The following is a 26722-nucleotide window of genomic DNA, read 5'->3' on the forward strand; positions in this document are numbered from 1 at the left end:
AATTAATCTAAATAGTTTGAATTTTAGAATTCAGTCACCTTATAGAAAGAAATTTCAAAAATTTCTTCAAACCAAATTGCTTTATTCAAATGATATTTTGTGTATCAATAGATTTTAATATAATCTGATGGTTATAAATGCTTGATCTCAGAATATTTTTATTGAAAAAATTTTAATTTCTAAATTAAACAAACAAAATATTTGATTAAACACTAAAACTTATTTATTACTTTTAATTTAAATATAGGTTTTCTTTTTGATTATTAAGAAAAATGTTATTTACAAAAAAAAAATTATATTTAAAGAAAAAACAATAAATGTAATTACAAAAAATATGCTTGTCTTAAATTACTTTTCTAAAATTTGGATCTTTGAATTTAATTGTACTGGTGGTTGAAAAATAAATTAATTAAATTATATCAGTAAAAAAATTCAGGTAAAAATGAGAAATGAGTTTATAAATTAATTTAATTTAAACCTGAAAAAAATTTATTTAGAATATAACATGAAGATAATTTAAAAAAGATTTGAGATAATATCTTTAAATTATTTTTATAAATTATTGGCTTAAAAAAAAATAAGAATATTTATCAAAAATTAATAAGAAATTAGTTAATATTTATAAAAGATACATTTTTAATATTTATTTCTTTAATTTTACATATTTTAGATGTAAATCATATTACCAAAAAGAATATGATCGAAATAATTGCTGTAAGTACCTGTTTTGGAGTTAACAATTATGAATAAATGTAATTTGCTCTAAACCATTTTGGTATGGATATTTCCTCTCTTTTAGTTTTAAATTCTATTTTAATAATTTTAGAAGAATCCATTAGATCTGGATTTACTAATTAATTATTTTCACCAACAAAGTAAGCTGTGTATTACGAGTTATCCATTAATTCAGTAAATTAAAATATATGAGTGATATTTTATTATTCTTCAGGAATGTTTTCTTTGAATTCGAATTTATATGAGTAAAAGTATGAATTTTAAAGTTTATAATTTGTTGAATTTAAACCATATTTAATTTATTGAGACAAGGGTGGTTTTACACTAGTCAATTACACAATAGCATATCCTATTCCTTTATATTTCAAAGATACCATGAATTAAGCAGAATCTTAGGTAATATTTAGAATTACAGGAGTATATTTAAATTCTTATGGGATTACAATCATTTCATATGTATGCTTAATAATACTGAAATTCGGATCAAGAATTTACTTTTTACTACCTGAGCTTAATTCGTTTTACAATAAATCAAATTAATTATCCAACATAAATATTTTTTATATCGGGCGAACTTCATTAGAGGTGCTATTTTATAATAAAATAAATTTGTACTCTATCGAAACATTTTCTATTAGATCAAGAATTTGTTTTTCAATAACACCATCAATCTTAAATTTAGTTGGTCTTTATTAAATCTAAAATCTTTCTGGAGGAAGTGAAGTGATCAGACCAAAGGCATTTAGGAGTTTGTCATCAGCTAAAATATCATTTACTCTCAGAGTGAATGATACTGGATTATGTTTCTTCAAAGTAGTAAATTAGAATTAAAGAACTGGACTTTAATTATTTGAGAGATCTTCAACAAAGAAATATAGAACATATTCTGTTTATTCTTGTAAACCAGTAAAGTGAAGATATGAATCATAGTAAATATAATTTTTTGCTGCTGGAGCAATAAAACTAGTATTTTGCATGTAAAATTCCATCACATTTGTCTTTCTCTAATTATATTCTCTTAAAGTAGTATTTTTCAGTTCTGAGGAAGTCGGGTAGTCTGTACCAAGCAAACTGAGCATACTATAAACTGTAACACTCTCATCGCTTGATATACGTAAATACATATAAGTTCTATCCATACTTTCAATATAATAATTTATAACTTAAGGAGTAGCTTTATCAATGTCTAAAATTTCAATACTAATAGTATCATAAGGCATAACATAAATATTTCTATAATACTTATCTAATTGAAGTTTTAGGTAACCAGATACTGACTTTTCTTTTGTAGTATAGCGAAATTTTTAGGATATTTCTCCTGGTTAGAATACTATTATAGGTGGATCAAAATCTATTTGATCATCTTACAAATGACCCTAAGTGAAAACACTAATACTTAGCACTTAACTGGCAGGCTAATTCAACTTAATTTCTATAGGAAGAGAAGTTGAAAGCAAAGCAGTTCTGGAAACAGTTGTTTAAAGAATAGCTTTTAGAGAATTGGGATAGGGCTTATCAATTAAGTTGAATTAACTATCAGGGATGTCAGAGAATTTAATTTCAGCTTATTAAAAAAATAATATAAATTATTCAGTTTTTATTTAAAGTTTAAAAAATTTTTTCTTTTAAATAAAAAAACATTTAATTTTAAAATGAAAAGAAAAAGTAATTTTCAATATTTTTCAAATATTTTTAGAATAATTATAATTTACTTGTGTCCTCTTATTTAGTCCAAATAATTAATTTCTATCCTGCTACTGCTTAATTTAAAGGCTTTATTTTAAAATATTGCCTTTAACCTTTTGTGGGATCAAATAACACTACAGGAGGTATGAATTCAAAGTTTTTTAAGAATGGTATTGCAGTAATTTTATAGCTCACTGAAATTTCGAGCTCAATTGATATGTCATTTGATACTACACCCTTTGGAAGATCTGGAATAGATCCTACAATAATTTAAAATCCTTTTCTGACAAACGAAAGTGTAGTCTATGTTGAAGTTAATCCAGAAGTTTCGCTTTTTATCACCTATTTTATGATGAACGAGAATTAATTAAACTTATTAATAAAAATTTTAAAATTACTTATTTAGTTTGGTCATAAATTTATATCACAAAGTTATCAGTTTATCCAGGTATCGAAGGGTTTTCAATACCATCTACTCTGTAACATAATCTTGCTAAGTTAGAAGAAGTTTTTGCTGTTGTTTATCCAGTAATGGCAATTCTTTTTTAGCTATTTTATGTAGCACAATTTGGTGAAGTTGAAGTTAAAGCATAGTTTAGCTCTTTTGTGTTATGCTCAGCAGTAATAGAGCAAATATAAGTACCTATTTTTGATTAAAAAAATGTATTTATATAAAAAAATTATAAAAAATGAAATACTTTTGAATGGGAATTAGTTAGGGAAGTAAATGAAAACTGCATCATTTAGTGAGATTTAATCATATGTCTCAATACAAAATGTGTATTAAGCTCTAGCCTATAAAGCGTTTGAAGATGTTTCTAATCTAACAAGCTATAAATTATTAGGAGTTTTTTGGGATTCAACAGGTCCAATGTCTGATTTGTATTGTATCACACTATCACCTGTAACAATTTAACCAACTATATTTGTTTTTCCTTATGGCGGGTTCATGATATTATTGAGTTTAATATCTAAAATAGTATTTGCTGAGTAAGATTGCTTGAGTGGAATGCTTATAACTCCATTCTATACAGTGCAAGTTGTGTCAATCCCATTAATGCTACAAGAAACCTTTAAAAATTATTTAAAATGTGTTAATTAATGTATTTTTTCTAGTTTAATCTACCTAAGAGCTTGCTGAAGATAAATTAGAAGGATATAAATTTGTATCAAATTTAAATTATAAAGTAGAATCATTAGGTATATTTTTAGAAGGTGTTATTTTCATTTAATAAGTTGAGAGAGAGCCTTCGTTTTAAGGATTAAAATCAAAACTACTTTTCATTAAATCAGGTTGAGGCTTATAAACAAATTTAAGAGAAGCATCATTTGGATCAGTAATATCAACGTTTTTGCTATCATAAACAGTATAAGCTGCGAAAAGCCCAGTTTAAATAGTTGTAATAGGATTCTAGAAGAATTTGAAATAAATAGAAATTGAGTTTTTAGCTGGCCATGTGAACTATGGGGTAATAGTTAGTGTATAAAAGCTTGAAACTGGTCCTGACCAACTAGAAGAATATATTAACTAATTACTTGACCAAGATCCTATTTTTAATATAATTTAATTTATCAATAAATGAAAAACTTAATTCTCAAAAATTATAAGTTATTTATTTATTACCTGTTATTTAAGTTGGTTTAGGAAGAGATGGGAGTTGAAGAGCTTTTTCAAGATAATTTTAAGGGAATTTTAAATTAATAAACCCGCCTTAAGGCAAATCAGAAGTGGATTAAAGGGTAAATGTATAATCTGATGCTACATTTTAGAAGTAAGAAGTTCCTAACATTGATAGATATAAGTATGAAGGATCTCTTTTTTTCAAGAAAGTTATTTATGGGAAGTAACCTTCATTAATTTTAAGTCCTTAAGGATTATTAATTGTTATCATAAAGTCAGTTGGTTGTGTAATTTGAGAGTATGTTGGGTGGTTTCTTGTACCAATTATTTATATTGATAAATTTGTGTTTTCAGAAATATTCTTTAATACTTGGATAGAAAAGCCAGAAGAACTGAGAGAAGATTAGCATGAAGATTAACTTAAAAGCTATGAGTTACTTACTTAGCATACTTCTTGAGGTGAAGCTGAACCAAAATTAGGGTAAGATAGATCTGAGCGGTTTGGAAGCTTAATTTTAATTACAGAATTGATAGGTATATCATATGAAGGTGTAAATTAATAAGTATAAGTAACAAAACGTTCATCTGCAAATAACTTGGAAACTGTCATTCCAAGAAGGACAAATTAACCTACACTAGGATTATTGATAGGCCCAAACGAGTACTCACGAATAAATTTTCTTTGAGGTGAATATGTTTTGATTATTAAAGAGTAGGAATTCAAAAATTAGTAAGCGGAGTTTCTCATTTATGAAATACGTAAGGGGTTTAGTTTAGGAGTGACATCAAAGTAACCACAAGGTACAGTGTTTTAATTGAGCATAAATATTTAATTGGTTTCTTCGTAAATCCAAATTTGCAATGGAAGCCCTCCAAGTGTTGCAGAAATAGATCCATTATCTTTAAGTTAGAAATCTTTGGGCATCTTCAAAACGAAGTAAGTTCCTGGAACAAAAGTTAAAAGTGGATTAAAAATCCCATCAAAGCAACCTCTAAAAGAAGATGATAAGTCATAAAGCATATCGAAATAGAAAATCCATTCAGAATAGGCTCCAACTATATTTGGTTTCACGTCTATCATAGTTGTTTTCCATGAATCATAAGAAAATACACTTACAGAATTCAAGATATATTAGCTAGAGCCAATAATATCAAATTTTGTTCCATCACCATTTACTTAGAAAGCTAACACATACATTAATCCTTAATTAACTACTCCTGGTCCAGGAATATTTAGCAAATGAATTTCTACTTGAGTTCCTACAGCTATCGCTTAGAAATTAGAAATTCTCACTGTTGCAGGATAAAATATATTAGGTGAACTGGATTATGAAGGTATAATTTAACAAATTAGTTTTTCGTTTTACTTTGCAACAACTCCATTGTAAGATTTACATGCAAATGGAGTTTAAGGAGTTGAATAAACTAAATTTTTACTCCAGCCAGGCCAGTAAGAAACCAGATAATCAAGGGTGTTAAATTATACATCAATATATCCTATCGGATTTTTTAAATTAGGATCTGTTATTCCTACTGATGTATCGTAACCAGCAGGAATATTCCTAGGAGAAATAAATTTAACTATTATACGAGCTTCCTAGCCCTACTCATGCTCTTAAGTAGTAATTTCAAATTTATCAGAAATTTAAGATAAAATAGCTGGTTTTGTGGTAGCATCTTAGTTCGAATATTCTTATGTAACTTTTCCATCTTTATCTTTTGAAGTAATAAATACTTAGAATTAATCATTTCCTGCTGCAGGAGGCATTTTGATACCATTGTTATCGTTAATTGCGTCTATTTTTAAAAAATTAAAGTTCTTAATTTAATTTTTATTATTTTAAAATATCAAAAAATTTAAAATACGAACGAATTAACGATATTAAAAAATAAAATTATTTGATTAAAAATAAATTAAAGTAGTAATTTTAATTAAGCAAATTAATATAATAGGGAAAATGAATTTATTTTTTAAAATTTGTTTTACTTGTTGTAGTAAATGTTACTAAACCACATGTTTTATCCAAACCATGGAATCTATTCGTGTTTACAAAAATCTTTCTATCTGATGTAACTTAACAATACTGTCCATCTACATCTTAGTGATAAATATGATCCACCTAGCAAAGATTAGTTCCACCATTAGGGATATCATAGGCTATTTTTAAATTTAATTTTTAATTATTTAAATGATTTTTTTAAATTACTTAATGGCATCCATATTTGAATTTAAGTAGATTGTAAATCATCTGTTTATGGATGGCTATTTCTTGGTATTATTCTCATATTAAATTCTGCATAGTCATTTATACCAGCTTTTCTGTCTTCAAAACTGATTGTGTTACGATATACTCTAAATAAATTAGGGTACGGAATATGCTATCCAACCCAAGTTCTTCCATTAGCTTATTAATTATAATCATGAATCTCTAGGTCATTATGTGCAAAAGTTCTACATTACCATTAATTAGTCCATCCGGAATCATACGGATTGTGGATTAAAAATTCTAATATAATCAAACCTAGAGCTTAAGAAGCTTTATATTTAAAGTTAGTAATATCAATAGTCCAATATTAAGCTAATTTAGTAACAGTGCATTTTACTTTATTTTAAATATCATTAAAATCAATTAGAACAACTCCTAGCTTAACTCTGCAATGTCTGATATCCTAAAACTCAGGTGGAGCTATCAAGCGAATATTTCTCATTTCATCTGTTTATGTTGTTAAATACAGTCCGACTCTGTAAATCACTTCTCTATTTTTAGGGTTATCATGAGCTGTAGTTTCTAAAACTACATTGCAAATTTGTTAATAAGTTTGCTTAAAACCAGGAGTTCTTATTATAACTGTTCTTTTGTCATTATAAACCCAGCCTCTTAAGCGAGATTTTGGATTTCCATAATCGTATGTAAATGGTGGGTTAACCCTTGAAGATGAAGTATCAACAGCATAAAATCTATTTATTGCAGGGATGGGATTAGGAGAACCTGGCTAGTCAGTTGTGTAAGTAAAAATGTTGTTTGAAAAGACAACCCATCTAGATTACTATACTTGCATGCATCCTACTCTTCCATGTGGGATCTAAGGTATTTAATAGTTGTGCTAATAGCATTACTACTTATAAGTAAGTACATATGGATAGGAGTATTATACAACAACTGCACTCCTTAATCTACTTAAAACCATATTCAATGGATAAATATTAACTGTCATATTTCCTATGCCAGTAGTAACAACATCAGAATTATGAAGAATTGAAAATGTAGAAGAATCAAATGGAGTAGGAGGAATAGGTTCTAAAAATTATGGTATCAAATAATATCTCCATTATTAATTAATTGCTTATTTGTTTATTTAAAAGATTTATATATTTAATTATTCATTTTTCAATTTAATTTGATAAATATTTTCACATTTAACTTTTTAAAATTTTTTTCCAAAATATTTCAAAAAATTTGTTCATTCAGTTAATAAAGAAATAATTAATATATTTATAAAATAAATTAATTACGATAAAATGTTCCATCAGATTATTTTTGCTAAATTGTTATTCTAATATGAGCAGAGGTCTGATAAGGCTTGTTTTTACTGTATTTTTTATATCCATATTAAGTGAAAACAGTTCCATCAACTAGTTAATTTGGATTTCTAATTCTTGAAAGTCCTATATTGAAAATAGAATTTGGGGCAATGATTGGATGATTTTCCATTATTATAATGCTTGGAGTGGTAAGAGATTAACCAGCAGCTGGAAGAATAGTACATTGAACAGCTCTTTTATATGATAATAAAATTATTAACTTTAAAATAAAATAATTTTTATAAAATGTACACTGAATCTGCTGGTGTGAAATAATTGACGCCATTATACATACCGCCACATCCAGCTGGCTAAGCTGTAGTATATTTGTTGCCAGTGACATCTTCATCCCAGCTTGCAAATATCTCGTTGTGAGTCATGAATTCAAAAATTATACGAGTTCTCTTATTATTTGATAATGAACCTGATTCAATTGGATTATTAGCTGATAGAGTAACATTAATGAAGTTATACAAATAATCTTCAGCATTTTACTATGCTGCAGCTTAAGTAGAGTAATCAAGAGTATTATATTCATGGCTCATAGCGTAAACTCTGAAGTTGTTAGGGTCAAAAGTGCAAGGAGGAATTTTAGCCTCAATCCAAGCAACTATTTCAAAAAAAAAATGCTTATTCATTAATATATTAAATATGATTACCTTCATTATAAATGCCTGTCTATTCATTCATAGTTTGAATTCTTGTCCATTTAATTCCAGAAGGAGAGCCAATTTAAACTCCCCAATTAATTACTAATTATAACATTAATTTATTATGTAATAAGTTTAATTTATAAATTTGCTTTACATAAACTAGACCTAGCTGTAATGTAAAGAATATAAGGTCTGTCAGATTTAAGATCAGTTTCTTCTGGTACGAAGGCATCTATTTATCCTAGTGAATTTAAATCACATCTAAAGGTTTTAACATAATTCAATTTTGGATTAGTTGTATCAATAAAGTAGCAGATTAACTCTTCTCCTACGCCTAAAGGAAGGATTTATTTAAAAAAATCTATCCTTATAAAATCAAATGGATATTTATAATCTTTTCTGAATTAAAATTTGAGTTAAATAGGCCCTCTACTTCCACCACAAACAGGAATAGGCTCTTGATATCTTTCTAATAAATTTAATTTAAGAAGTATTGTATATAAAATATTTAAATCAGTATAAGCTAAGTCCTCATCGATAATATGTCTATCTTTAGGTAATGTAGAAGGTAGTTATTATCTATTATTAAATCCAGATTAATCCCAATAAATTGTTAACTAAAAGTTTTATCTGTTACCAGCTGAACCACTATTTTAAACTTGCAAGTCAAACTTAATCATTCCATCTCTACTTGGATCATATTCACGGGTGAATCCATAAATTTATATTCTCATATCCTAAGGAATAATATTGCATGAAGCATCCTGTAATCCACTTATTATCCTACAGTAAGTATTAAGGAAAACCCAATCGGTTTCAGTAGGACTAGAAGGATTTATTTTACCCCAATAAATTGAAATATAACCTCCAATAGGAATTTTGTTATAAGGTCTAAAAGTGAACTATAAATTTAAAATAAATTAAATATTTTTAGAATATTTAAAAATTTTGAGTTTAATTTAATATAAAATAGTTATAAATATTAATTTGTGAAAAATTTTAATTTATGATTATAAACATAAGCTAAAATTTATTTGAGTAGAAAACTGTAATTTAAGTTTGATTACTGTGAGAGTATTAGGTTAAGATATATATAAAACTGTAAACTAGAAAGCTTTTGCATATAAAGGATGAGGGGCTGCGTAAGGTATATTGTTATATTATTAGATGTTTCTAGTTTCACCATCTGCATAAGTGTAAAGCTCATAGTCAACGCCATTTGTAATTTAATAAGGCATATTTTTAAAGTTGAAAGTTGTAACTGTTTTAGTACCAACAGACAAATTCGTAGTTAACTCAATTTCAAGCCATTTTACCAGAGGATAAATCCAAACTTTTTATTCAAATTATAAAGATTCAAATTAATTAAACTGTTTATTTTTATATGTTAGTTAAATAACTCTTTTTTTTCTAAAATAAATTTTTTATCTTAGTAATCTTTTCAAAAAAGTTTATTTAAAAATAAATTATAATTTCTCTAAAATTGATATCACATCCCAACCCATTTCATTTTAAATTTATTCTTAAATGTATAAATTGAAATTTTTTTTGAATTTAGGTACAACAAGATAAAAATATTAGAAAATACATTATTTAATAAATTTTAATACCTTTTCCTTCTGACGATGTAGTAAATAAAGGACCACCAGGATTGTGGGGATGCTCAATAATCATGTCTTGAGTGGTAGTAGTTATTATAACTCTGTCTCTTGTTTTTTATAACTACTATTAAGGAATATTATATTGCCATGTTACTGTTAGAGGATCACCAACTCTATGGCCAGATGGATATGATAAATTAATTTTAGGATCAACTGATGGAGGAGGTAAAGTTGTATATAAAATGTATTAATTAAGGTATTCTAATACAGTTATTGATCTTTTTTTGCTGCTATCATACTAAAGTGCTTTAATACCCATTCTTACATATCTTAATTTTAATAAAATTAAATCAAAAATAAAAAAACTGAAGTCATTTTAAATTATAATTCTAATTTAGTTAAGCTATTTTATACCTTTTGTCTACAGGTGGAAGTTTAATTTTTGGGAAATAAAATTAAAATACAGACTAACCAATAATATTTTGTTAAGGCTATATTGTAATTGAAACTGGTGAAGTGATATCGTTACCACCATACTAAATATAGCAAAGGAAACTACCATAACTACATGAGTCACAAATACAATCAATTTACTATCCGTCTTTAACAAATCTACTTTCTAAATTGAAAGGTATTAAACTTTCTTTTATTTCATTACTTGTTTCTAAATAGATGACAATACGTCCCCAGTTAGGTTCTGTTACTAATGCACTATTTATTCCTATACTAGGAGGGAATTAAAACCTAGCTTTTAGAATTGTTTCTTTATCTGTAGTAGTTGTGTAAGAGCAAATGTATGCAGGATTATCTGAATAAAAAGCCTTGTTTACAAATTACCAATTCTTTTTAATTGGTGTTTAACTAGTTCCATGTTATTCGTAAACAATTACGTCTTTAAAAATAGAAGAATTATCTAAAAAGTCAATGTAAGAAGGTAGTAAAATAAAATCTCTGTTTGTATTAGAGTATTTAGGATCTCTCCATGATTAAATTAAAATGTGAAGCACCACTTTTTTAGTTTAAAAGAAAAATTTTTAATAAATTTAAATTCAAATTCTATTTATTAAATAAAAATCAAATTTTTAATCAATAAAATAGAATTAAATGAATTCAATTTTTATAATTACCTCCTGATGTAACATCTGTATTAGCTGGAGCTAATACAATAATTTAATTTGTTGAGACATCTTGGTAGCAAAAGTAAGATGCATAATCATTTATCCAACAAGCTAGTTCTTTGATACTATTTTACAGAGAAACCATTTTGTTGATATAATTATTTGTATTTATTACAATTGAGTCACTCTATTTCACTAGATTTGACCCTAATTAAATAGTGAATCTCAAAGGACAAGTCTCATCTTTCTAACAAAACTTAATTGGTGAAAATGGTTAAAGCAACCTAATTTAAAGTTCTGCTTCATTAACAATATTTACTCCATTAATTATTTCTGTGTGTTATTTTTGTGATTTAGTGATATCAGTATATAAATCGATTGTAAACTATCCAGTCATTCCAACTGTAGATGGGTTAATTGTATAAAATAGTATTTAAAATGTTTATACACTAATTAAGTCTTATTATAGCTAGATAATAAAGCTATTATTAGGAACATCAGCTGTGCATGTTGATTATATTGTTCCTTTATTTGAATACTACTAGAGTTTGCATGTAGAAGTCGAAAGAACAGTATACTAAAATGGCAGTTTTAAATTAATCACATTTCCTTTAAATTAGTCTTATTATAAATCATATTTAATTTAATAAAGTGTATTAGGATATTAAATTTTAAGGTTTGAAGCAGAAATTGAAGCATTGTCAATAAACTTTCCTCCTGGAGTCAAATTCACTGATGAAGATAAGCTAAAAACTTATCTAACTTTTCTGTTTCTAATTTCACTTACTTTATATTTGTAGCTAAAAGAGCCTATAATTAAATAATATGAGAAGAATTGGTTTTGTTAATTAAATATTTGAAATTTAATTAAAAGAAAACTAATCAACATAATAGAAATTTTTTATTTTAAAATTTGGTTTGGGTAGTGCTATATCATTGAAATTTTAAAATTGAATAAGTTTTTACATAAATCATTTAATTGAGAAATATTAATTAAATTTACCTATTATAGGAGGAGTTTTAATTTACATAACATTCATAGAATAAGGTGTAAAGGCATTCGTTTTAAATGAAAAGAATGCAGATTTTTTAGTTTAAAAGTCTGTTTATGTGTTAGCAACATTCATGAGAGGGGAATATTAATAATCTTCAAATTCAAATTTCAAAGAAGATTGGCTGCTAACAGTCATTTGCTTTAGTAAAGGTAAACTGTTAATTGAAATAGTAATAACTGAAGATGCCTAAGATGGAGAAAAAGTGGGAGTTGGGAGTACTTAATTAACTGGGTTATTTGCTAATGTAAAAACTGCATAAGGTAAGTAAAGTACATTTCCTAGCCTACCATCTACGTATCCTGTTTTTACTCTTAAATAGACATATTAATTTAATAATGATGGATTTAATAAAGTTGCTATATTGATATTCACTGTACTTGACGAAGTTTAAAGGATTCTTATTTTTGATGGATTTTACAAAATACTTTAGCCATAAAATAAGCGATATTTCACATTAGTTCCAAGGTTATTTGCTTTATCTTCACAGGGGAAAGAAAAACCATTATTTATTGTTGACACTCCAAGATTTTGGTTGAAAATCGTTAATTGTGAGGTTCCCTAGTCTACTAATAGAGGAAATTCAATGTCAATGAAATCATATCCAGAGCTTAGTGCAAACTGAATGTTATAAAGAGTCGAAGCACTAACTGTTCCATCAAAGTTACGGAAATATGCATTTTTAGCAACTTATGAAAATATCTCCATTTAAATTGAATCAGTAGAATAAATAGTTGGGATTGTTGATTAACTTATAGATTTTAGTTCTGTTTTATCAATTAAAAAGTAGTAAATCATCGCTGTTGATGGTAACTGCCATTAATATTTAGTATCTCCAATTTTTATTATAGAAATATCAAAAACATCATTTGTGTTAAAGTTAAAGTCTTAAATTATTAAAAATATATCAGAATATTTCTGTAAATAGCATCTTCTTGCACGATAGTTTTAATTTTTCTAGAAAGCCTTTTTAATGTTGCACTTAAATCTAATTTAGCTGCTCATCAAAGCTATTAGATTTGTTTGCATTTATTATGGGAAAGTAATAAATAATTGCTCTGCTGCAGGATTAAACGATGATTGCAATTTTATACGAAATTTTATTGCCTAATAGGCTCCACCAATTGTATGGTAATCAATATAATTTAAAGATCTTAAAGGAGATACAGTATTTTAATTGAAGAAAGTGTTAGATTAAATTGTTTACAGGGATGTTATTTTGTCAACTATATTAAAAGTTTTATCGAAACTGATTATTGAAATTATTTTGCTTGGGGTACTTCCTCCTTTGAAATAAATCCTTAATTAAATTAATCCAGCTGAAATAGTGTTAAAATCTAAATTTATTTAGTTAAAAAATAAAAATTATTTTATATTAAATTTATTTTTTTAATTACTTTTGATGTAAAGAGTGTCAGCATTTACTGTAAATTAAGGTAAATTTAAGAAATTTATGTAGTTTACTACCATAGTGTTAAATATAAGAGATTAAATATTAATGTCGAATTTGATGGCAATAAAGCCTGGAGATTATACAACATTTGTTGTGGTAAAATCAAATACTATAACTTCACTGTCTGCTTTAAACAACTTATTAATAACAATTGTATCCCCAATTGGAGAATAGCTGCTAGTAGACTGAATTACAGTTTAGCTCTCTATCAATTGTTAATTACACTTAGTATTAATTTTATTTACTTATGGTAATGGTTATTCTTCAAAATAAATACTAAATTTATATGTTCCTGCCTTCATTTAATAAAAATCTATTTTCCATTAAAATATTTCATTAATTTTATTTATAAATTATTTTAAAATATTAATTTATCAATTTCTTAAAATCTTCTTTGATTTGTTTAAAATTATTTTTTTGAACATATATTAACTTAACTTAAAAATTATATCTAGGAAGATTATAAATATTTCTTATGGGGTCTAATTTATGTGGCTTTTCAAAAATATATGGGATTTTTATGTGTGACTTAAATATATAAACATAATATAAAACCACACATATTAACTCCCCTATGGAATATTATTTTGGAGATTTTAATCCCTTTCTATTTCTTTTTATTAGCTTAATAAATTTTTTATATCTTTTTTGACTATTTTTATGATACAAATTAAAAATAATGTTTACCTTTAATAATTACTTTAGAGCCAGCTAAGGATATTGTAGGCTGATTGATAAAAAGAGAAAGAGTCGAAGGTGGAATAGAATAATAAAATCCTGTTTTTACAGGTGTAGAAGCAAGCTCTAATTCAACTTAACCTAAAGCAGGAACAATATATTATGTTTTAAATTAGATATCTATCTATTGATCTGATATTTGAACAGAAGAAACACTTTAGAGAGTTGATGAAGCTGCAAAATTAGAAAATTAAATGTTGGTAAATTAGAATACATTTTTTGTAGTTGCACCTTCATAGCCTATCAAATTGAAAGCTCTTTAGGTTTACAATATGCTAGTTGTTGGAACAGGATAGTTTTTGAGTTCTAAGTCAAAAGGTATACTTATATCTGAAGCTAATGTGCAAGTAACTACAAAGTCATTACTATTAATATTACAAGATGAAGATGATCCTTTAATTGATGCAGTTGGGGTATAAGATAAAGAATTCATAGGTAAAGTATCACTCATAAAAACTATTTTAGTTCCAGCTATGAATAAAGGATTAGTTTATGTTAATGTAATAGTTGTTTAATCTTAAATTGATCCTGTGGTAGATAAAACAACTACATCATTTTTGACTGTCTTTGCAGAAGTACCAATATTGATTGGACTTAAATTATTGAGATATGTTACTTAATTAGTGTTAATATCTATAGCACCAAAATCAACTGTTATTTAAGATTTACCGATATATTCTTAAATATTATAGATAGTTATGCTTAAAGGACTAGAAGGAGTAGAATCAGGAGCTTAATAAATGTAGATTACAGGATTTGAATCAATATATCCATAAGATGCACTTGAGTTTATTTAACAATATACTGGCTCACTACTACTTTCACAGGGCAAGCTTAAGCCATTTCTAATAGAGCTAACAGATAATGAGTTCTTTAGAGAAACAAAATAAACTGTGTTAGGTCCATAAATTGTTTCAGTAGGAGTAGCTATAATTTATATTCCGATGGGATGCTAGTTTGAACTGTGAGTTGGAAGACTCAATGATGGTGATGTGAATTTTTTTATTGAAACTGAAGGAATTGTGGAGGTATAAACACTTGTATAAACATATCCTATAACAACATAGGTATAGATTATTTGGCTTGCTGGTTAAATTTTAGGGTTTTTGACATTCGATAATACAATATTATTTATTATGTCAGTGTTCCAGCTAGAGTCTAATCTAATTATTAAAACATTTCCTATTGCAATAAATTCAGAAGCAGCATAATTTTTTGTCCCTACTTTTAATAATATCATACTCAAATCATAGCCAATTGGGAATTTTACTACTATTCTGTCATTTAGAGGACTATAAGAGTTTACTGAAATACCAATATTTATATTTTAAATAGTGTATTAATCTTAGTTAACAGTTATTGATGCTGTTTAAGGAGTAGGATCATTAGAAACTAAAAATGGTGTTAAAAATTCATCAAATACCTAAGCTTCAAGAATATTTCCCATACTATCTTAAGTATAGAGTTCTATAGGAATTTATCCTGTCCCTCCGCTGCTTGAAGGTAGAAGAATATCATTTATTAGTAAAGTAGCCTATCCATTAAGGGAATTAGTTAATTTAAATGATACTGAAACCTTATTAAAATCTGAATCAATTGTGCATCCATTCAACGAAGAGACTGATTAAATAAATGTGCAATCAATTATAGAGCCAGGAGTTAACCCTGTCTTACCTAAGTACATATCAAAAATTTGTATTGAACGATCTTCAGAATAAATTGGGAAAGAAACGACAATCCTTCCGTTAGCTGGAACATTCACTGAAGTGGAGAAGTTAATAATTAAATCTGCCAATTTATTTGCATTCTCATAAGTTATTTGCAGTTGTGCTAAATTAGGGAAATTCTCTTATGGATAAATTGTAAAGAAGGTTGTGGTAAAGTCACTTGGATTAGGAGAGGAGCTTGCAGATACTTTAAAGAATGTTAATCCACTTTTTGTATATTACAACCCCATTTAAGCTCCATTTTAAACAGTTACAAAAATGGTATAGCTATTTTTAAAGTTTAAAATATTTAATAAAAAATTTATGGGGAAAATTAAAAAACTTATTTATTTCCAAAGTGAAAATTTACTAATTATTTGCATATAATTCAAAATATTATTTATTCATTTATTTTTCAAAGAATATTGCTTATATTTACCAAATTTAAAACTTTATGCAAGTTTAAAAATAAAGTTTTTTTTTCATTTTAAAAATTATTTCAAGTATTCCTTGTTGAGTTGAAATAAAATCAAAAAAATTGTTAAAAACAAACTAAAAATATTTTTATATTAAAATTTATCAAAAGTACCTAGTTGATGCAGCTAAAGGATTTTCTACAGGCCCAAATATTTAAATTGTAAGTGGGGACTATTACTAAACTATACACATTGAGGCTTCAAAATTATTAAATCCACATTATAGGTTAGTTTATCCTAAAGCAGAAACATCATTGTTAGGGAAGACTAACGTAAGGTAATCATTTTCAGTCAATGTAACTCCAGAAATAATGAATCTAAAATCTCCAAAAGATCCTTTACTGATGAATGTGTTATACTCTGATAAATATTTGGCTGTACTGAAAGGAGTGTAATCCCAAATCTAAGGTCCATTTGCATTGAATGATGTTAGTATTAATTGTCTTTATGAATCTTGATAAATATCAACATTAAATGTGGGAGTTGTAACTTATGAATTAGGATTTGTTATCCAAGCTTCAACTTAAATAATAGTTCCTGTAGGAATATTATCATAACCACTGATAGTATATCCATTAATTGATGGAGTTAAAGAGCAACTTATGTAATCATATGAATAAACAAAAGGATATGCTAAATGATCCTAGCAGTAAGGCTCTGGTGTAAAACCTGAGGGTATCTTTATGTCTATCAATCCTTTATCTTTTTCCAGTTATATTGGTAATTTTATTTTAAATAAGTATCTCATCATTTTGTTTTTAGGTACCTATTTTCATTTTTATTTTAATAAATTTTTACAAAGAGCATTAATTTTTTCGCGCAAATAAATAAATTTAAAAAATTTATCTTAAATTTTTTTACAAAAAGTTATTTTTATAAACAAATCATAATAAATATTTCAAAACAAATTTTTTACTCTTTTCTTGAAAATATAATCAAAACAAATATTTAGTTTTTTTTGAAAATTCTAATTTACCTTATTTTTATTAGGATAATCTGGAACATCAATAGTAAAATCTCCTACAGAAGGAGTAATAGGAGTAACAGGGTCTAAAGGCTAAAAATATTGCTTATTTATTAAAACTCTATTTTTTACAGTATATCCAATTAAATGCACAGTTTTGCTTGAGATTTTAACATTTTCGAGTCCTTATATTTTCATAGTAATAGTAGAGCCTTTTGAAGTAATTGAGTTAAATTTCCAAATAACCCAGTTCCAACCTCTGAGTAACTTGCAAAATGATAATGTACAACTTACAGTTATTGGCTATTTGTTGAAAGCATATTAAGGGAATTCAATGATAAAGTAATCATAATATTCGTTTCCTCCTTTCATTAAATCTTTAGTATCCCAGGTTACTTCATAAATAATATTTGACTCATTAGGCCCTGCTCCTGTACCTCCCATGATAACTTTTGGATATTTTTGAGAACCAGGAACTGCAGTGGGATCAGGGTTGAATGAAATAACTTCTGGGCTAAATTTTATTTTGTTAAAAAGTTAAAATGAAAATATGATTTGAATTAATTTGCTTACGTAGATATATATTTGAAAGAAAAATCATAATTAATTTATGAAGTCACCAAATTTGTTGATTAATACCCTTCTAAAATCATGTAAACATGTCTGTCATCAGTTAGAATGTTAGGATTAGTAATTTCATCAATTTAAATTGAGTATGTTGTCCCTGAATTAAAAGAAATACCTGATATCTGTATCTAAGCATGCATTTTTGTGGCTTTTACACCTCTAATTAATTAGCAATTTAAGCTAGTTGAAGGACCACTAGGATAAATATGATACTAGCAATTGATATTATTAATTCCAGGACCTTTTATTTTTTCTAGTCCCAAATCTTCATCAAATAAGTCATTTCCTTCTTAATCTACAACAGGCACATATAAAATGAGTGTACTAGCAGAAACTTTTGGTTAAACGATCAACTCAATCACAGTTTTTTCATTAGGATTGTTTATCAAAGTTGTAGGTTCAAATATTGTAAAATAATTTTTATGTGGTATATATATTGTTCTAGTTGCAGTTGCTTAAGTTGAGCCTGGGAATGTTATCTAAAAATCATAAAACCCAGACTAAGTTGGCATTATAATACCATTTTGTCCATAATAATTATCTAAAGTGGTTATAACTATCATCAATTTTGTGTTTGCTGGAATAGATCCTCCTGCTGCAGCCAAGTATGGATCTAAATACAATTAATCTGGAGTCTAGATAGTTACTAAATTATTCTTTAAATTAAAACAAAAAATTCTGATTAAATTTGTATAAAATTATATTTTTTTACTGTGTCAATTTTGCATGTTTTAGATGGAAGTTAATTATTGTAGTAAACTGAAAGGTCGAAATAACAATAGAGTTGTGAATCTGTTTATTTTTTAAAACTAGGTGGCATTTAAACAGTAATAAAAGAGCCAGCAGGAAGGCTTGAGGGAGTTGTTATTAAAAATTCCAAAGGACCTATGTCTTCAGTATATAATTTATTTCTAGTTTACAATAACTTTTCCCACAACTAAATTTTAACAGGTGGCTATAAAGATGGAGAGTCAGTTTTTCCTGTAGCTACAAGATAGTTCAAAGGAACTTCTTTTAAGTACCATTGCTTAATTTCCCACTAACTTGGCTTTGCAACCATAGGGTTTTGAACTCTAAAGTTAACTACTAATGTTGTTCCATTTCTTTTCTAGAATCCATTTATGGGGTCAGTGAAATCAAGTTTAAAAGGTCCAAAAGAATGAACTAAAAGATAATTGGGTGAACCTGCAATATAATCACATTTAAATTAATAACCATAAGGATCAAAATCGGATGATTATAAAATAGCATTTCTACAAATGGTTTCTTTATTTAAACCTTAGAAATCTGATGGTATGATGATTTATATACATCCTCCATTTGGAATATCTCTCAAAACATCGTAACGTATCGTATACTCAGATATTTCACCTTAAACTGTTGATGAAGCAGTTACCAACATTTGTGGATTTGGAATAGTTAGAGGAGTTAATGTTTAAACAAAATTGCCAAGTTGAAACCAAGAAATTATACGTGATCTCCAATAGGTATATCCTTAAATTTGTTAAGGTGTTGGATTTAATGCAGCATAAGGAGGAGTATTCATATTAATATATCCTATTATAATAAAAAAGTAAATATTTTACTATAATCATGATATTAAATCATATTTCTTATATAAATGAGTTTATTAAGTTTATTAGATATGAACTTAAACTTTTATTTTTTATAAAATTTAGAATAAAAACCTGATATCATAGTGCCTGGATTTACTGGTCCATTGATGTGTATTAGAATTTATTTAGCTGAGTCATAACTATCGCATTTTACAGCAGAAGGAAAGCTAAATAATGAGCAGAGATCTATCCTTGGCATAATCCAAGTTTAAGGGAATTAATACAAAATGTGGTCTCCTGGTTAAAGTTTATGAGGCCCTGTTTAGAAACAAACATAGAGCTTACTTGGTGTGTCAATTATAGTTTGTGAGAAGGTAGGAGTGCATGATGAAGTAAGGTCAACAAAAACAGGCTTTTAGTGAAATGGTACTGAAAGAATTTAGTTTGTCATGTTAACTAAAATATAGCTGTTTTCATAAATGGGTCTAGTTATACCTATTTGATGATTTTTAAGTTAACTACTATTTGTATCAAATTAAAATAAAAATACCATTAGAAAAAAATGTGGTTTCAATTCTCATATTGACTTAAAGAACTTCTTTAACAGCTGAAGGATTAAAGACGTTTGGGATATGAATTTCATAGTCATCAGTAAATTTTGGGTCTAAATTGCTTATTATTTCATCAAAATTTGTTATTATTATTTAAGCTGGGTTTGGTTTTGTTCCTAAATACAACTAGCAGCTTAACTTATCAAAACCAGATAAAATACTTATCTTTTTGCCTTCACAAGGAACTTCGGTTCTTTGAGGTAATCCCTTTCCTTTTTTAATAAAGTAATAAAATTATAAATAAATGAGAATTAAATTTTTTAATTTTCTATTTTTTTTCATATTTAAAATTAATTTTTAAGGTTTTTAGAATGAATAAAACAGTTTTTTTCAATAAATAAAATTTATTTCATTAAAAATTTTAAGTTTAGTTTAAATTAAATTTACCTAGAGCAGAATCAAAACCATTCTAAAAAATAGTATCAATCTGAGTAGAGAATTCCAAAATTATTTTTGTGCTTTGGCTACCAGCAATGTATGATTTTGGAATACCAAAGTGGTTAAAGTAGAAGATAAAAACGCTCATTCCGCATATGTTAGTACCACCATTAAAGCATCTTACATCTGTAATGTCAGTATTCATCTTGTTTACACTATAAACCCAAAAATTACGGAAAGATGGAGGCAAATTTCTGTATGCTTTTTAAGCACTAACCTATTTTGAACCATCAGATATGTCAACGGAAAGGATATAAGTTCCAGCCTAATTGATTAAAAATCCATCTCTTGTTGTAGAGCTGTCATCGTTACCTCTATATCCAATTTAAAGTAAATATTATTTGTTAGCAATAATGCCATCTAATTTCAAAGATTTTGGAAGTAATAGAGTGACAACATTTCCAGTGATGATACAATCTTCACAAATATCCCCATCAATAGTACAATAGAGGTAACCTTGCATAACTAAATCGTCTACGTCATAGACCTTCTCAATTGAAATAGGCTAAGAAACACCACCACCAAAGTTAATAGTCATTGTGCTTCCCTTAGCAAAAGCCAATGGAGATTCAAATTACATTTTGAAGTATCCCCTATCTCCCTCTCTTGCAAGTCTATCTTCAATGTAAAAACTAGACCACATAGCCAAAGTAGGGAATATATTAGGCCCATTAACAACCAAACCAGGTATTAGAACTCTTGAGAAATTAATCATTGTCTTATTATTTAGTAAAAAAATATAAAATAATTATCTGAATTTTTAAATTATTCTTAATTGAAAAATAATAAAAATTATAAAATTAAAATGTTTATCTTACATAAGTTGGAGCATCATTCTAATTAGATGTTATATAATAATTTCCAGGATTCCAAGAAGGACCTTAAAAAACTGGAGATGTTGATCTATATATTACAGTTATCATTGTTTCTTATGGTACTTGCATAAATTGAGATATTTATAGGTAAAAGTCAGTACCTATTAATTTTTTAGCACAAACAATACTGCTATCAAGAGTAAGTTATGAAATTCCTGTTAATCCTTAATAGATTGTGCATGTATCTGAAATACTTTTATAACCTGGACTATTGTTTGGTAGTTTAATCATTATTTAACCACCTGCTGGAATAATTCTACAATTTACAAAGCTCAGCCTATATTTTTAAATATAAAGTTATTGTAAAGATTCAATTTTCTTTCCTTTCTTAAATTAGTAGAAAAAAATCAATCGAAATTAAAATAATAAATTTATATTTTTATTTCGCTTAAATTAAGTATAACCTTTTCAGAAGAATTATAGTACTTAGTTATATTGAAAAAATAATCATAGCTTGTAAAAATATTAAATTTAATGAAAAAAATTAGATTAAAGATTTTAAAATTAAAATTAATTTTCTTATATATTTAATTTATTTACTTATAAACCACTTCTGATTCCCATTCCATATCTATACTTTAAGCTCTAACTGGTATTCCAGGTACTTCATTTGGCAAAATTTCTACCAAAGCATTGAGGATTCCTCCGTCTACATATTAATCAGATCTATTCCATTATAAAAATCTAGCTTTTTATTTAGACTACCAATAATAACCTTTTAAAATAACACCTTATACTTTGTTTCCATCACCAAAATCGATTATATCATTAGCATTTTTAATATTATTCAAAATTAAGTTATTACCAAGGGGTACATTACTATTTAATGTTATTAAATAGTAAGTCTCCTTTGTTAGATAGTAATCTATATATTAAATTCTTCCACTAGCTGGTCCAAAATTAAATGTAATGGATTGTACTGCAAATCTTCTGTAGGTGTATCTATAACTAGGGAAAATGATAATTATAGAGTCTCCTGCTGAAAAAGGAGTGTCATAAAAAGAAGACCCTAAATTCCAAAGAGTAGAAACGCAAATTTCTTAAAATTATGGAAGAGAATTTCCAAAATCAGGTTTTGCTTAAATTACTGGGGTCTTAGAAACTACTGAAGGGTCATTAACAGAGTTAACAACTTTTACATAAATAGTGTTAAGGATATAAGGATCTAAAATATCAACAGTATATGAAGAGTTTATTTAAACATAGCAAACTTTTGTTACATCTTCACATAACCTAATATTTGGTACATAAATTTCAATAGTTGTGCCAGAGCTAATTACTCTTGAAAAGCCTCTAACTTAAAGGACAACATTTTAAATTGCTGAACCTTAAAATACATAACAATGAACATCAGGATGATCAGAGTCAGGGAATCCACATAAATTACCACCTATATAAACGGAGCATGGTACATTTTTACTTTCTACACCAACACCTATACTTTATCCAAGCTTAAAATCCCACCTTTAGTTTTAGAATATTTATGTCAAAATAATAAAAATTTCATTTAATATTAAAGTAATAAGTTTCAAGCAAATTTTTTATTTACTTTGAAGTGTTTTCGGAGTAAATAGTCTTCGTAGTCATGTTGAAATTAATGGCTCCTTCATAAGGAATACTTAAACCTATTTAAAAATAATAAATTTATAAAAAAAGTATAACTTTATGTTGAAATACCTGTAGTTAGTTGAGCAATAATTACATTTTCAGTATCTCCACTTTCAGATCCTGTTGTTTATACATTTGCAGATGTAAAAGGAGGTATTTCAATATCCATAACGTATAGATCTTATTCAAGAGGTTGATCAACATAATGCTAACCATTTTTAAATGTAAGTACTCTAAATAAGTATTTACCTCCAAAAGGAGGAAGTATAACACTGTCTATTGATATAGGAAGATCACATTGCCCTAGCCCATATTGATTGTCTTTAGGAAATTTAGCATAATTTGAGGATTTTGGAGTATATATTTTGTAAACATTTAAATTATAATTAACTGGAACAGTCTGGGAAGGATCACTACCAAATTTAGCAGCTTATTTTTAAAAATTTTTAAGTTTGAATTGATTAATCAATATTTAAATTAATGTAAATTGTTTATGTTTTTAATTTAAGAATTTCATACAATTTGAACTTATCTAAAGATAAAAACAATTTTAGTAAGCTTCTTAATGTAAGTTATTAATTAATATTTTTTAAAATTAAATGATGTAAATCTAAATTGATGATAATTTTTACCTGAATTTTAGCCTTATTAAAAGTTTTAATTAAAATTAGCTGCTTTATTTCTCCATAAAAGTGGGATTTAAAGAGAAATTTGACCAGTCTATGAGGCTGTAGTTAATGGTAATTCGTTTCCAGGAGAAGGATATAACCTGAAATCTAAAGGAATAGTCTAACTAAAAGTACCATTTACCATTTTCTTAAAAAAATCAATTTGAACGTAGTTAAGACTATTGACTTCAGATATTGCCAAGCTTCCAGCATTAGTATTTTAATCTATTTTATATTTCTTACCATTTTGAGTTGTAAAAGTTTCAATCACAAAAGGGCCGTATATTGCTGGTCTTCCTGGATTGACAGCAAATATTTTTACTTAAATTTGTTGAGAAAAAAATGTCTGAAAGTTTGTAATAATCAGCTATGAGCCCTAACTTACACAGGAAACATTTTCGTTTCCAGCTAATTAATATATATTAAAAAAATTATTCAATATTATATCCAGTTTAGATTAAATATGCTAGTTATAAATTTACGTGTAGGAGTAAGTCCGCTAATAACTCTACAAAAAGAATCCAAAGCAAAGGTTCTAACTTGTGAGTCATCTTTAGTAGGAGGTAATGTGGGGAAGGTAATAACTATTGTACCAGGATTTTAAATTGTATTTGTAGGAGTAAATGTTATGGTATAGTCTATTCTTAAATTCATATTTAAAGGATTACCAGAGACAGAAGTAGATTGAATTTAACCAGGCTAAATATTTATGCCAGACATTTAGTTATAAAATAGTTGTAGCACATTAAATGTACCTATTTATTTAAAAAAACATTTTCTAAAAATACTAAAAATATTTTTTTAAAACTAAAATAAGAGCTTTAGATTAATAATTAAAAATCTTAAGCAGTAGATTTAATTTATTTGTAAATAATAAGAAATAATAAAAGCTGTGTGTAAATAGTTAAATAAACTATTAAAATGTGCATAAATAAAAATTTAGAGATTTTTATAATATTTATTAATAAAAATCTAGAGAACTTTATAATATTTTTCTATCAGATTCAATTAAATTAAATTATTTGATGAAATTTTTCAAAAAACAATTAATTATTTTTCTAATGAATTCTTTCATTTGATTTAATATTAATTTTAATTTATTATGTTTGCTTTTAATAACTAATATCAAGCATACTTAATATTTGGTTGAAAATATATTTAGATTGATTTAATTTATTTTTGAGAAATAATTTCTTATAATTAAATTATTCAGCTATTATCTAATCATTTTCTTACTTACATTTAATATTAATTTATTTGATAACTTTTTATTAAATCCCTTACACTAATTATAAATTTTGAAGATAAGTCGATGCAAATTTTTAGAGTACTAAAATAAATTAAATGATTGATTACCTGGAAATAATAATTCAACTATAAAGTCAGAATAAAAGTCACTTGAAGTAGGATTTCTTATATTTCTAATTTAAATATTATAAGAACTTGGGGGAAGGCTTTATGAAATAGGAGAAAATATCAAAACATTATCTCCATTATTTGAGCAGTTTAAGAATTCTTGAGTCTCTACTATCTAGCATATAGTATTTTCAAAACTATGGTATTTAGGGAACCTTACTCTTATCCAAGACTAAGAAGGCAAAGCGACAACTGTACTTATGGTAAATTTATAGTTGGTTATGTATCCTCCAAGATTAGAACCATCGTTAGATATTTATATTTGATTACTTTTGATATATCTTGAGGTAAATGTTACTTTACCAAAACTTAAGTTTTAATCAATCGGAGTTGTTTCGATGAATGTTTCTATTTTGAAGTTTCCAGATACTTAGTTAGCAGAAATAGAAGGATTCCTCAAAAATTTTATTGTAATCTATACAGATCCTGCGTTAATACTATCAGAAATTCCTGTGATTTTCAAAGACCTTTCAATCATATTCCATGATGCAGTAAAATAATTTTTAGTAAGAGTTCCATCTTGAGTTAGAAACACATCATTTTAGATGATTGTGACCTAATTGTTGCTTGTTGTAACAAATGGAAAGTCTGCATCTGAGAGCTGTAATGAAGTATTTTCAAGAGGGTCTGTAAAGGTTGAAGAAGGAAATGTAATCTTAATCACTCCTTTCTCTGTTAATCAAATATTTAATAAAAATTCAGAAAAGATTGATAAATACGCAATATTAATAATTGTGGTCATTAAAAAGACTTTAAATTCATAATAAATTCTGGTAGATATTAAAGTTCAAAATACAAAAATTTGCTTGGTAAAAAAGTAAACTGAAGGATCAAAACTTTTAATTCTAAAGTCTAAAGAAATCTTTTTATTTTTTTTTAATTAATTTCATACAAGCCAATGAATATTATAATTTAGTTTCATTCTATTTTCTATTAGATTTTTTTTAATAATTATTTATTTACATGGAGGTAATCTATTTTGCAAATTCATGTAAAATGTGTATGAAGAAATAGCTCCCTCATTAGTTCTTTCTAATACTACAGAGTCTGCTTTATCTGGATTGATGATACCTTATTCAAATATAAAGTAGAAATAAAGATTTTAATAAAACAATCATTAAAACATAAAAATAACTGATAGATATTCATTTCATTATTAGAGTAATTTAAATTATTTAGTTAATCATAGCTAATTAATGATTTTTGGTTTGAAACAAACCTGCTCAAGTAAGAATTAAGCTAATCAGATTTAAATTATCTAGAATTAAGATAATAATTATTATGATAAAAAAATTACCAGCCTTTAGGATATAAAGCTATATGTATGCTATTACGAGTAATAGCAACCTTTTGATCATTATATTTATTGATTTTTTATCTCTTAATCAGTAATAAAGTGATAATTTGAGTAGATATGTTTAAGAAAGATTATGCTGCTTGCTTTAATACTTTAGATAAATTGATATTTATTTAATTATACTTTTTTTATTAAATTATTTTGTTTATATTAATTAAAAGGAAATCTTTTAATTTTTCA

The 26722-nt window shown here is 26.4% G+C and overlaps 1 protein-coding gene across 1 annotated transcript; it reads right to left on the reverse strand. All coding sequences in view use genetic code 6, as the record gives it.

Moving 5' to 3' along the window:
• Positions 1-677: 677 nt before the first annotated feature.
• Positions 678-26543, reverse strand: TTHERM_00332070 (hypothetical protein; the record flags this gene model as incomplete). The annotated part of the gene is made up of 35 exons (XM_001026574.2): positions 678-2299; positions 2448-2763; positions 2820-3064; positions 3120-3492; positions 3548-3969; positions 4046-5839; positions 6030-6200; positions 6250-7386; positions 7557-7819; positions 7878-8235; positions 8285-8377; positions 8433-9180; positions 9346-9611; positions 9889-10208; positions 10294-10888; positions 11007-11807; positions 12001-13386; positions 13447-13815; positions 14190-16234; positions 16536-17188; positions 17399-17900; positions 17960-18669; positions 18726-19570; positions 19702-20064; positions 20120-20392; positions 20568-21336; positions 21437-21770; positions 22034-22957; positions 23043-23118; positions 23171-23530; positions 23734-24177; positions 24252-24524; positions 25126-25857; positions 26149-26256; positions 26483-26543. 35 exons carry the CDS (start codon positions 26541-26543, stop codon positions 678-680), a joined length of 20751 nt encoding a protein of 6916 aa, XP_001026574.2.
• Between the last annotated feature and the right edge of the window lie 179 nt (positions 26544-26722).

The sequence above is a fragment of the Tetrahymena thermophila genome (assembly GCF_000189635.1).
Source record: "Tetrahymena thermophila SB210 genomic scaffold scf_8254010, whole genome shotgun sequence".
NCBI lineage: Eukaryota > Ciliophora > Oligohymenophorea > Hymenostomatida > Tetrahymenidae > Tetrahymena > Tetrahymena thermophila.